The sequence below is a fragment of the Taudactylus pleione genome, unplaced genomic scaffold (assembly GCF_031769625.1).
Source record: "Taudactylus pleione unplaced genomic scaffold, aTauple2 ptg000186l, whole genome shotgun sequence".
Classification (NCBI taxonomy): domain Eukaryota; kingdom Metazoa; phylum Chordata; class Amphibia; order Anura; family Myobatrachidae; genus Taudactylus; species Taudactylus pleione.
Window position 1 is genome coordinate 2,164,717 of NW_028284588.1, and position 13,957 is coordinate 2,178,673.

The 13,957-nt window shown below is 44.4% G+C and overlaps 1 protein-coding gene across 2 annotated transcripts in view; it reads left to right on the plus strand.

Annotated features, from left to right (window-relative positions):
* NSUN2 (NOP2/Sun RNA methyltransferase 2) overlaps positions 1 to 13,957 on the plus strand; it is a 55,615-nt gene that overhangs the window by 10,273 nt on the left and 31,385 nt on the right. For both annotated transcript variants that reach the window (XM_088476335.1, XM_088476334.1), the window contains exons 8-13: positions 581 to 773; positions 5,282 to 5,356; positions 10,464 to 10,594; positions 11,821 to 11,894; positions 11,984 to 12,111; positions 13,742 to 13,838. In XM_088476335.1, the coding sequence (XP_088332461.1) occupies positions 581 to 773; positions 5,282 to 5,356; positions 10,464 to 10,594; positions 11,821 to 11,894; positions 11,984 to 12,111; positions 13,742 to 13,838 (698 nt within the window). The remainder of the gene's footprint in view (positions 1 to 580; positions 774 to 5,281; positions 5,357 to 10,463; positions 10,595 to 11,820; positions 11,895 to 11,983; positions 12,112 to 13,741; positions 13,839 to 13,957) is intronic.

Below are 13,957 nucleotides of genomic sequence, written 5' to 3' on the forward strand. Positions count from 1 at the left end.
ATTCTACCGGTGTGACCGGTACCCTGGCCAGAAACCAACTGGACCACCTCGCGTTGGTTGGGGTGTCCGACTGTATAACCGGACAAATATATATAAAATTCATTGGTCTGTTTGTTTATTTAAGATGTTGAGAATGAAGTCTATTCTGCTATCAAATATCTGAAAATATATAGTAGATGTTTGTTTAAAAATGGTGCAAGTCTGTTTCATCATAATTAATAAAGTTGGATGTTGAATTAACTTTTTTTTTCTCTGCCCAATGTTAATATTGGACTTTTAGGGAGAGCTTTCGTATTACCTTTCTTGCACCCCTTCCCCCTAATCCCCCCCGCCCCTCGTTCGCTTCACAAGTGAACTATAAAAGGGTTATTTCTAATAAAAATGTTACGGTGTACCCATGGCAATATTATAGTCATCTGTTTTACTGAACATTTTATTGAAAGTTTGTAAGTACGTGTTTTAATTAAAACTTCATGAAGGTGTTATGTCAACTCAATTACTGTCTGCAATGGAGAAAGTGTACACGTCTTGAATGGTACTAGTATTGACTTTGATGTGCCTTTTTAATTTTTTATCTTAGAGGGCTTTGTCATTGCCAATGATGTGGACAATAAGCGCTGTTACCTGTTAGTCCACCAAGCTAAACAATTGAATAGTCCTTGTGTTATGGTTGTGAACCACGATGCATCCAGCATCCCCCGGCTCCTGGTTGAAAACAGTGGTGCTCGAGAAGTGCTGTTCTATGACAGGATACTGTGTGATGTGCCATGCAGGTAATTATCTTTGTGGTCATGTACGGTGTGAAATTACTACTTTTGTTTTTTATTTACTGATTTGAAAACTGTCTTGCACAAGAATAAATGAAAACGAATTGAAGAAAAACTCTATTGAATGTTATGTAAACTTGTATATTGTAGTGTTGCTTCTAGGGTGGCTCTCAGACAGGGGCACTTTGCTGCATGCCAGAAAAGGATGCGTAGGTGCTAGAAAAGGAGGCGTGTCCTTGAAACGCACCCATGTTTCATCACTGTAGGGGGCGTGCCTAGAATGCACGGAGATGCTGGGCTGCACCCAAGCTCTTCCAGAGTATGAATAGATGCTGTGCGCAGAGCTGACAGCCGGAGTGAGCTGAGCCAGCTCTACAGCTGTCGGTGTGTCTATCCTAGCAGGACGCTTGAAAAGGGGCACAGCGCATTTTGACTTCTAAAAAAGGGGCAGCCTAGCGGGTACACAAATATTGGTTAGTATTTTCATATTTTAGTTTAAAAATAAATAAATAAATAATGCTTTAGCAAACTGATGAAGGTTTTAATGAAGAGGTTATGCGTTTGACTAGCTCGTTCTCCCTTACATATTAAAGAGCACTAGGACAAAGCATTAAATCTAATGGAATTCTTCTGTTTTAAGTAAATTACAGCATGCAAAAACTGTGTAGTGGTTAGCATTGCTACAGTGGTGAGTTTACAAGGGCTCTTATCTGTATGTAGCATGTATGTTCTCTCCCAGATTGTGTGGATTGCCTCAGGGTACTCCATTTTATATGAATGTTTACATCTGCTGGATTATTCAGGGAATGTGCTAATATTCTGCGATACAATGACCTCTCCACATATTGCTGCCAACTTGTTGGTGAGGGAAGTGCTACTTGTTATATGTGCACTGTGATGATGTCAGGAGGGGTTAGGCAATATGTTATAGACCAGTGTTTGACAGACAGCATGGAGTAGTAATGTGATGCTTCTATAGAACTTGTGCATGGAGATTTGGCATCAAAAACTATTTCTATATGTAAAGGTGGGTACACATTAGACAATATTTCGCCAAAGCTGATCAGGCCGACATATTGTCAAAATCTCCTAATGTGTACCCTCTGTCAGGCTATGCACGCTTTCGTTTGGTCTTCTGTCACATCGTCAGGTCAGTCCTACATGCAGCTCAATCTGACAATGCGATGCGGCTGATTCTGACACTGTCGGGCACTAGATCGTCTAATGTGTACTTGGCCGCCCAAACTGTTGGCCAGTCCCCCGTCCAGTCATCCATCGCATCGCTGGGTACACACCGTTTAGAGCCAAGAACTGTAAAGCTGGGTACACACTAAAGTGTAATGTTACATTCTGGCAAAAAAGTTAAATTTTAACAGGGACCTGCAATCAGGGTAGGCAGGTTGTCTTGCTCCTGAGATTTGATATAAAAATGATTAGAATAATGCAAACGAGATATTTATAACTTATAAACATCTTTTGTTTATTGTAGTAATTTTTATAGTTAACACTCAACAGCTTTGTGGCGCTCTCTGGGGTATGCAGTAGGGAAGCCACCGGTACCGATATGCCAACGCCTGTCATTAGACATACGCCGGGAGCCCGACGCCCGGCATCCTGATCACAGGGGCACCGAGTGCGGATAGCCGTGGGGGGAGGAGGGTTAGGTTTAGGGTTCCCATGGGGGACTTAGGGCTAGGCACCTCCCCAGGGGGTTAGGTCTAGGCTAGGGGAAGGGGGGGGCACTCCCGGGGGGGACTTAGGGTTAGGCACTCCCCCCGGGGGACTTAGGTTTAGGAACTTAGAGGGGGCATTAGGGTTAGGCACTGGGGGGGGAAGGTTAGGGTTAGGCACCCCTAAGGGAGGGTTAGGGGATATAATTAGGTTAGTATATACTTACCTTTGATGATTGGGATTTCCTCCTCTGCCGGGATGCCGCTGTCCGGATTACATGTGCATACTCAAGCAACGTATGGACTAAAAGTTGTGGGTGAGATCAGTGTCATTTCTACTGAACAGAAATAAATTTTCTGTATTTTGTATTCTTTGGTACAATCATTTTATGTACATGTATAAATTTGTATATTTTTGATATCTAGACGATTGCTATACTTTTGTTTTTATAATTTTTATGTTCTAACATTTCTAGCACTACTTTTTGTTTGTGTATATGTATTGGTAGGGAGTGACTATCCCGCTTTTAGTAGCTGCTTGGGCAACATACTCATATCCGCGCCTGTGCAGCATCAGTTGGTGCTTTTTTCTGTTTTGTCGTTTCTGTATAGTCAAACACTGATTGCAGAGCTGGGGGTGGGGCCACACCACGGGCAGTAAGCTGCACAGAAAAAGAGCTTAAATAGACATGCCTCTGAGTATGGGGGGCGTGCCTTGAGTATTGATGGACACCTTGGATGTGTCATGTGACCAGGAAGTGTTTAGTGATCAGAGCTCAGTCAGCTGCAGCAAGAGGAGACACTGATGCAGGTAGGAGAATCAATGGACACTGAAGCTTAGTGTAGTGAGGGGAGAGTTACAGTGAGTAGGGGGTGAGACAGGCTTCGAGCACTTAGACCCATCTCCATGTCTGCCTCCCCAGCCATTGACCTCACCACACGTCACTGCATTTTAAATGTAAGATTTGGCTATATGTGATGCATTAAAGTGTGGCTTTGCAGTTTGTACTTGCTGCAGATTTTGGGCCTGTTTTATGCATGAGCTCCTGATAATTTGACTATAACCTCTTACGAGCAGGGAAATTATCACCCTACACTATACTTGTCTCCAGTGTGCTCTGTCAGTGTTTGATGTTTTCTGTCTGACCTTCCCAGAATACTTGGCCATTGAGGGCTAATATTATTAACATACCTCAATATTTCACTGTTTCCATTATGAGTTTCTACATGCAGTTTATTAGACAGAACAGTACTGAAGAAATAAGATATATTATGTGGTATACTTCACATCAGAGTATTTTTTATAAAATATTACAAATGTCTACAGCAATTAAGAATGTAGCATGTTCTGTGTGTTGATGCTTGCTTGTTGTCCACTGTTGCCAACTTCAGCTCTTTCCTTCACCTTCCCACTCCACTCCAACCCTCCTCCATCTCTGCCCTCGATGGTCATCTTGGATGTGAAATAGTTGACATCTCATCCCTCCTCTCCCTTCGCTAGGAATGAAGTCTGTGTTCTCCTCATTCTGAACATATCACTCCACTACTTGGACCCTGTTCCTTTTCATCTTCATTCTCTCTCTCTCCTGGAGCATGCTCTCATCTTACTCCTATTTTCAACCTGTCCATCTCATCCGGTAATGTCACCCCTGATTCCACCAAAACCCTTAACCACGCACTGAATGTCTGCCCACTTGATTACTGTAACCTCCTAGCTAGTCTCATACCCATCTTTTTCCACTTTTAGTCTATCATGAATGCTACTAAAGTCTAATAAATCTGGGACAAGTTTGGGCACGCTAACCAAGACCTTAGAAGGCTTTAGCTGCTTTACGCGGCTAAACACGGTCTATTTAGGTACGAAAAAAAACAATTGAATATCACACCATTAGTTTAGAGGGGGGGGATCTGGTGCACATAAACACCCTCAGCCACTTGCTTCACTGGCTCCTCATCCTTCTCAGAAAACAGTTCAAACTCCTCACTCTGTCAACTCCTACATCGCCAACCTCGTTTCTGTACATTCTCTCCAGCTTCTCCAGATTGTCAGCTCCACTCTCTTTACCTACACTTGCTCGCCTCCCAAGATTTCTCCCATTCTGTCCCACTCCTCTTTAACTCATTTCCCTCATCAAATCAGTCTCAACAGCTTCAAATGTTCACGTAACACTCACTCAAGTCTGCCATCCTTCCTCCTAAATTCCACTCTTCTCTCCTCCCAATGTCTTTCACTTTTCCTCACTTTACCTTTCATCTGTTCATTCCTCCACTTAGTATGTAAGGAATCGGTATGAAATACCGCCGGCCGCATGGCACAAAAGACGCTCAGCACTTCCGAGCCATGGCATGGCGTGACTAAGAAGGGCTGTTTAACGCGCAAGGAGGCTAGTGTATAAGGACACATTTGTAGATTATTCAAGGTGGACATGTTTGTTAGTACAACTTTTTGTGTATTCTGATATCAGGTATGTTATTCCTTGCTCTATTTGTAAGAATGACCATGAGCAAAGTGACATTTCATGTATGTAATGCATTGGTTTTTACAAAAATGACATGCATATTGGCACCATTTTAGTGCAGCTGTGATAGTCATGTTGCTTATTCTAGAGCTGAGCAAACTGTAATGTATGTATTGTATTCAATCTTATTACCAAGGCTGCCACAGTAATTTATCTTTGTGCATTCGTTTTAGGTGTAGTCTGGTAGCATTTTGGAAGCCGTGTTTTAGTGGTTTAATTTTCTTAAAATTAAGAATTTTCTTTGACACAGTAAAGAGAACTTGATATTAAATGAATTGCTTTTAGGCCTGCCTTCTATGCTTATCTTGTTACCCAATTGTTGCAGTGGTGATGGGACTTTGAGGAAGAACATTGATGTTTGGAAGAAGTGGACAACATTAAACAGTTTGCAGCTGCATGGGTAAGGAGCATTGTATGTGTATTCCTTAGATCTGCTTTATTTCTACTTCAGGGTCCATAGGGGGTCCACAGGGTTGACCTTGGGGTATAGGTTGGGGAACCAAATCCGGGCACCACGCAGTTAAAGCTTTCAGCTCCCAGGATGCCCTGGGTCCACTCTCCTTATAACCCCGCCCCCCCAGCCAGAGGCACCTCAGTTTAAGTTAGTGCCCGGCTGGAGTCGGGTCACCGTTAGTGCAGTGGGGGCTGAGTAGCAGCCCCATAGCTTTATTTTTTTCTAAGAACAAAGTTTTTTTTATTTTTACTTTGGAATTTTAGAGCGGCAGCGTCTGACCGTCCATAGGACATCCAAGCTGCCGCTCCGTCACCCCACCGGCGCTGAGACGCCAGTACAGATCTGGGGATCTCAGCGGGACCCCAGAGTCTATACTAGAGCCGGACTCTGCGGGCGCCCAGGACTGCTGCCGGATCCACGGGGAGCAGGAAAGGTTGCGGGTCACCACTTGCGGTGATCCGCGCTTTCAAATGCAGTCCTGTACCTCCGGTCTGTCCCCAGAGACCGGAGGTGCCGGCAGTGGTGGCGGGCCCCCCCATACCCCGTGTGTCCACTAGACCACCGGGGACTTGGCAATCGGCGCTGGGAGCCACCTTCCCGGGGGTTAATAGCCGGCCAGGGGAGGCAGCCTTCCCTGTTACAGCGGCTCCTCAGCTCAGCGCATCTTTCAGTGTCCGTAGTCTGGCGTCGCTGAGCTTCCTCCGCAGGCCGCGCTGCTTCTGAGGTCTCCAGAGGCCATCTTCTCTGTGGTGCAGCGTCAGATCTCCGGAGATGGCGTTTGGCTCAGTCCCCCTGCGTACCTCACCATTAGGTGAGTGTACACAGCGCTATAGCCTTCCCAGACACTGAATCTGGGTAGTTGAATGTAGCAACATAGTGCAGTATATTATGTCTTGCTTATGTATGTATGTGTATAGATTGTCTGCATTGTATGTGACTTATGCTAGTGCTGACTGTACTTTATCCTTTCACCTTTATATGTGAGGTTTGTCACATACTGTTGCATGCTGCACGTTGCCATATTTTAGGTGGTACTCTGTATTGCATACGCTGAAAATGGGTCCCTGCAGCTAATTTTAGCATCAGTCAGGACCAGCATAGCGCTGCTTGATTCTGACAAGGAGAGCGTGATACTGCACCCATTTTTACTATCCTGCAAGTCATGTGCTGTACGGAGGATTTGACTCATAAAGGGTTATGTATGTGGCGCCATCTGGTGCCGGGCCCCTTACACGACCCCCTTGGGCAGTTTGTTTCTTGGGATCCTCTCAATTGCGGATCGCCGGGCGGTCCCCTTTGTTGTAACTCACTTGGGGTTACTTCTCCATACTGCCCTTTTCGTATCAGGGTATCTCGCAGTTTCTTGCACTTTACTCCTGTGACACAGACTATCGCTCCTTGCAGGTGTTTTTCACAGTACATGATTTCCCCCTGGTGCCACAACGGTCTGTCATTCGCCTTGCAGGGATTACCATAACAGCCACCCTGGGTGGATGTCGTTTTTCTACGAAACGCAAAATGGCGTGGTATACGCCCTGTGGTTACTTCCAAGTTGGCTCTGCCGTGAACTGGATGCTGTTTTGGGCTCTTTCCCTCTTACACGGGGGGGAGCCTATTTCAAGTATTTTTATCCATGCTTTGGGGCTGGTAGCAGGTCCATTCTGGTTAGAGAGAATGTTGATCCTGCACCTGTATCTTGCACCCTAACGGGCCTTCGGGTTCCCTGTTTCTGTCTAGCTGGTGGATCGCATGGCGGGACTCTGGCTGTTGCCAGATACGAGGTATTACAACAGCGTTCGGCCTCCTGTCCCAAACTCCCTGAGGGTCATCACGAGCCCCTCCTGGGGTGGATTGGCATGTTACTCATCTGATTACAGACGTTACTACGCCTTATATTCCTGCGTGGTCAGATTCTACGGATCCGTAGGTGGTAACTCAGCCCCTGAAAGCGAGTATACTGATTTCAGGCAGTTACTCGTCCTACCATGGCTATTGCATGGTTGGTTGATACTACTGCATACTGGGCTGGTGCATTTGTGACATTTTTTTCTCCTCAATCATGTCTGGGGTTCAAATGTCTTTGGTCGCTCACATACTGTATGCTGTTGTCGTATGTGGTTGGATACCAGTCTCCTAATTTTCAGAGTTCCGGCTGCGACTGTAACCGCTGTACTACGCTATGGCTGAGCTCTGGGAATGCAGAGGTGCAGATACCATCTACAGGGAAGATCTTGTTTGGTCCTGACCTTAAAAAGATTGTAGTTTTACTAACGACACGTTTACCGCCTTTGGCTACTCCCACTACAGGGCCTCAGACTAAATCTGTTATGTCTTTTGGTCCTCACAGTCAGCCTAAAGGCCTGTTTCTTCTTAGGCTGTCGGCCTCTACAAGGGCCACCATATCCAGTACTGAGCAGACCTGGACTTCCAGCCGACCCTGCTTCTGAACCTAAGGATAATTCTTCAGCCTAACGGGACAGGTCTACAACTGGGGGATTCCAAAGTGAGCTACTGACTTTCTCAGTGCGCCCACTGCTGGTGTCAAGTCGCCACGGCTGCATAGGTAGGAGTGGTACTCTCTCACGGGTACGCCCTCTCATTGCTCAGGCGGCCTCTTTACAGGTGGTGGTGCGCGAGCCCTTCTTCAGACCCGAACAGGGCCTTACATATCCAGAAAGCTATACAGTCTTTGCGGTAAGCAGAGCTAGTTAGGCCATCCCCACGAGGGACTGGTTGTTCTGCTTTCTTTCTGGTGCAGTGGCTGAATTCTCTTTGGCCTATTCTCTGTTTCAATTCCCTGCACCAGTTTCTAAAGGTACATATAGAGACCTCTCATCAGCATGGGCTCAGGTTTGCTGTGCCACAGCACCACTTGCAATTTTTCGGGCTCTGCCTTTTGGGACTGTCCTCAGCCCCACGGGGGTTTACCAGCTTTATGGATTTTCTGACTGTTCACCAGTTCAGTATATCCGACTGCTCCAGTATCTGGACGACCTCCTGCTCTTAGGAGGATGACCGAAGTACTCTACAGCCAGGTCAGAATTACCGTGGCTTCATCAGGGGAAAAAGTCCTCCATGCATCCCTCTCAGGGTATTCTTCATCTGGGAGCCCTGCTGGATTCTCAGAAATCTTGAGAATTTTTTTTTTTTTTTTTGGGCATACGACAGGATCTCCACTGCTTGACTAGGAGTATGCGGATGTCTATGTGGTCGACATATGTCAGTACACTCTGGGATGCGTGGTCAAATATCCTGAGTGTCGGCTTTTGCATGGGTGGAATGGGCATAGTTCTATTCCAGGCCTTTCCATAATTGGCTCCTCTCAAGATGGAACGAGTTTTTCCCGTCGGATCACTGTTCAAACGACGATGCTCTCTCCGGAGGCGTGTCGGTCTCTGTCCGGTTGGCTATGGCCATCTCGTCCAGGGTATTCTTTTGCTACGAACAGTGTCTGGTTCGCATTTGTTTCAGTACAGTTCGACATCTGTCGATTCTGCCCTACCAATTAACTTGTTGGAACTTTAGGCTGTCTTGGGCCTCCACTGGCATTACACGTATTTTAGGGTAAACCTCAAAAAGGTCAGTCCGACAATGTTACGACAGTGACTTCCATCTTGCCAACACTGTTCATTGGCTTTCAATGACAGAATTGTCTCACATTCTGACATAGGCCAAGGGTCTCCTCCAGGCCATCTCTGCAGCGTTCAGTCTAGGAGCTCTCCATTGGGAAGCGGGCTTCCTCAGCCGTCACTAGGTCCATCCCGGGGACTAGTCTCTTCTCCAAGAGAGGTTTCGTCTCCTGGTGAGCAGAGGGGGCCTCCCTGAGGTGATCCTCATGGCCTTCTGACTTTATCACACACTACCAGTGATACGGTCCAGCACTAGGGGTTTTGAAGCAACCTTCAGTGACTGTCGGTGAAGTGGTCCTTCCACTTTGTGTACCTGGGTCCTCTGGTCTCCTTTCTTCCTCGAGGTCTTCGGAAGCTTCATTTGAGACGGAGATGCTTTCCTGCTGGTGGCTCCTGATTGCCCCAGATGTCAGCGGTACTTGGATTTTCGGAATTTCCCCACAGATACTCCATTCCTGATGCTTCACTATCCGGACCTGTTGTCTCAGGATCCTTGTGTGGCCCTGGACCGTTTTGTCTTTGACTACGTCACTACGGGGGTCCTACGGCTTCCCTGGCTTTGTCATCAGAGCACATAGATCAGCTTTTGCTGGGACCTTCCACAGGCTGTGGCAGGCTTAATTCTTATGGTATCGTACCTGTCGTTACGATCCTCCGGCGTTCAGGATTTCCAGATATTCTGGCATTCCTTCCAGCTGGCTTGGGTTTCACCGTCCGCTTGGCAAATAAAACGTACCAAGAAAGACTAAAAGGTCTTAATATGTATAGTTTGGAGCAGAGAATGGAAAGGGGGGACATCATAGAAAAATTCAAATATATAAAGGGTTTCAACAAGGTAAAGGAAGGAGACATTCTTCAAAGAAAGAGAAGTATTAGAATAAGAGGACATTTGAGGAAAAGTTACTTCACACAAAAGGTAGTGGACAAGTGGAATAGCCTACTATCAGAGGTGGTAGAGGCTAAGACAGTAGAGCAATTTAAACATGCATGGGATAAGGATATCCTTCAGAAGAAGTAAGCATCAATAAGGGTTGAGGTAACAATATGTTTAAAAATGGGGCAGACTAGATGGGCCAAGTGGTTCTTATCTGCCGTCAAATTCTATGTTTGGACTGGGTTGGGTCTGATTTATAAATGTATGTTTGGGAACGAGGCACACTGGGCTGACAGCCCACTCCTCTCTGGGTACACATTTTTAACTTTTTTGCCTTCCAATCTTCCTTTGGCAGAACAATCCTCCCAGCCGCAGTCTTGTTCTTTTGTTCTATGTGTGTGTTCATACAGCAAACTCTATGTTAATTTATTAATGCCTTCAGCTGATATCTGTATAGCTACGACTGGCAGCATGCTGTGTTCTGCAAAAAAAATCTTTTGAAATCTACTGTATTGCAAATTGTTGTTAACCTTCATTTTGTTTTTACTAGGTTACAGATTAGGATTGCTACCCGTGGTGTTGAACAGCTGGCAGAAGGGGGAAGGATGGTGTATTCAACGTGTTCTTTGAATCCTATTGAGGATGAAGCCGTTATAGCCTCCCTGCTGGAGAAAAGTGAAGGCAAGGCCATGTGTTCTCAGACAATGACACACATTTGTTGTTCTGCTTCCAGTAATTTCAATGTACTAGAAAAACCTTTTTAATGTATTTGCTGTAATGAGCAGAACATTTTACTAATACTTCAGTAATATAGTAGCTCAGTAATTGCATCAGTACTATTAAATAGGCCAGCTGTGTATATTCTAGAAGACAAAAGGAAAAAAACTATCATCTTCCCTTAAAGTGAACCTGTCACTTAGGTCCGTATTCAATTTGGTTTCGCCTCATTGAAAAAGTTCCGCCTACCCGACTTTTCACTGCCTTTGTGTGTTTTGGAGGCGTAAACTTTTTCGTGCGCGATCCCGATTTCCCCCTTATTCAATACCCAAACGGGTGAAAACGGGACCCGGTGAATGTGAAACAGGCGAAAAGTGCAGGATGAATTGGGGGAATCACTTTGTACCCCAGAAAAAGATGGGCTGACTTCGGAAATCATTAGGGTAGTTTAGTATTAGCCCTAATTTATTGAACTAGTTAGGGTACTTAAGTGGTGGTGATTGCTTGCGATTAGCGTCTAGGTAAAAGTGGTGAATGGTATAAAGCAGCATTTTTGGGAGAAAATAAGTAGTCCCATCAAATATGGGGTAATTGAAAATGGGTACTAGCATATTTTTGTCTCCAAAGTGAAGTTTTAGAAAAAGTGATATTCCTCCGTCATATAAGAACCTGAAATCCCAAAAACACTTGGCCCCTTCTTAGAGCACCTCCAGAAGCTAATTTTGCTAGTTTTTGAAGTTGTCCCCCCATTTTTTTAATTTTCACCCCAAATTTCAAGGGTGTTTTTTGGGGGGTGTTCTGGGAATTATTTTTTTGGGGGTGAAATGTTCTTTGGGGGGGGGGGGTGTACCAAGGTTTCAACATCTGCACCCCAAAATATAGATTTTGCACTTTTTTTTTTTTTTTCTCCAACCTATTTTGCCTATTTCAATGCATTGACTTTTCGCATTGGCGAAAATGGACTGGAATTGAATACAGGGATACATTTTCAGGCTAAATTTTCACCAACAAACGGGCGAAAACGGCTTTTCGCTCCTAATTGAATATGGACCTTAGTCATAGACTTCAGCTTTTGTAATGACATTGGAAAAATAAAACCACAAGGAGGAAATTAGACTTGCATAAATAACCACCAGTGTGCTCTCTTTACAGGACGGAGTAGTAATACAATGTGCTTGGTTTTCTCTTAGGTTCTCTTGAGCTTGCTGATGTGTCATCTGTGCTTCCTGGCTTAAAGTGGATGCCTGGAATCACCCACTGGAAGGTGACTTTATTATTGCTTCTGTATGTTCTTTGCTCAGACTATTCAAACCAACAACAACCTCTCCAAAGGTATCTCTTTCTATTTTGTAGGTAATGACAAAAGAAGGCCAATGGTTTGACAATTTTACAGATGTGCCCACAAAAAGACATACGCAGATTCGGCCAACTATGTTTCCTCTGGGTGAGGAAAAAATGAAAGCGCTGAATATACACCGCTGGTAAGGTAGCAGTTTTTGCACTGTTCATAGAAATATATAAACTTTCTTCTTTCGTGCAATGTCTTTTACCGGGCAGTATGAATCAAGTGGTTAGTGTATCCGATGGTGGAGAGGTTTTTGCTGAAGAAGTGAGGAGGTTTTTTTTTACAAATTTGCTTGAAGGATGAGAAACTTGCCCAGCAAAACATGAAAGCTGCTGAAATAACAGTAGTTTGGGGTGGATCTAGCCGCTGAGGAAAGGAAAGTGCTAGATTGGTAAAGTGTTTTACTGGAGGGAAAGTTGTTTTACTTGCTGGTGGTGCAATATTTGAGGGGAAATGGGAACATTATTATCTAGGTTGGGATAATGCAAGTGTTTAGAAAAGGAGAGAGAAGCTTTGGCTTTATTTTGAGAATTTATAATGTCAAGTTTCTGGACTGCTTATGACCCCACCCCTCACAGTTGGACAGTGGAGTTAGCTGATCAGTTAATGTGCCGCCCACATAACCTTGTTTTTATTGATCTACTAAAGACAACATTAATGGCTTATCCTACATTGGCATAACACTCACCTTGTGTTCATAAACCGTGTGGTACATGTATACTGCAGTGTAAGTACATTGTATAAGGAACACATTGCAGACCCCATCCACCAGGTACAAATGCTCTGCTCCTGGTCTTCCCACCTAAGTTATAATTGCAGCCACTTGTGTTGAACTAATTAATTGAAGAGACAGGTGTTTCAACACAGGTGGCTGCAATCCTAAATTAAGAAGTCCAGGAGCAGAGCATTTTGTACCTGATGGAACTGGTCATGTTGGAGGGTCTGACATTGGATATCTGTGTCTTGCTGGTTACACTGCATCATTTTCTAGTGGCTACCATTTGTTAGGGCCATATGCTTGGTATAGGATAGATTTTCTCACTGCTGTATCGGTCTAGACCAGAGGTTTCCAAACTCTGTCCTCAAGGCACCCTAACAGTCCAGGTTTTAAGTAGAGATGTGCGGGTTCAGATTTACTCAGTTCTTTTTGCCACATAGCGCAAATTCGGATTAGTTCCAGATTATTTTATTGGCTATCTAAAACACTTGACAGCTGGATAGCCAATATGATGCCGTATTTGAGATCCGAACATATCCGAGTAAAACCGACCGCACATCTCTAGTTTTAAGGCACAGGTGATCTAATTTAATACTTCAGTCAATTTGATTTAATCAACTGTGCTCAATCCATAGATATCCTTAAAACCAGGACTGTTATGGTGCCTTGGGGACAGAGTTTGGGAACCACTGATCTTGACCAACCCTACAAAAGTTGCTGCTGTGACGGTTTGGATGTACTTTTGGTCAAGTTAAATGTTCTCCTTTTTGTTTATGTATGAGTTTGGAATATGTATTAAGTAAGAAAGTGTTAGCGATTCTTTTCCCCACAAGCAGTACAAATTACGTTTTCTAGCTTGGTCTCCATGAGGGGAAAAAAAATATCTCTTGCCATTTGGTACACAAAATATTTGCCAAATAATTTCTGAAGAGTTATGTCCTAAACAATATTACATTTGTGTTCCGTTTTCTTTTTTATTGTGAAGCCTGATGTGATTTGTTAATGGTTTATTCACATTTTTATTAAAATATCTTGTTTTGCCTAACAGCCTGAGGATATTGCCACATCACCAGAACACGGGAGGTTTCTTTGTAGCAGTGCTGATAAAAAAGGCTCCTATGCCTTGGAACAAGAGACAACCAAAGGTAAATTTTCTACACAAGAATAGCATTGGTTGTGAAATACCAGTGTTTGTCTTGGTGTCATTAAGTATCTTCATCTGTTTGTCGGGCACATACCTAATGGGGATTAGTTCTTCACAGCA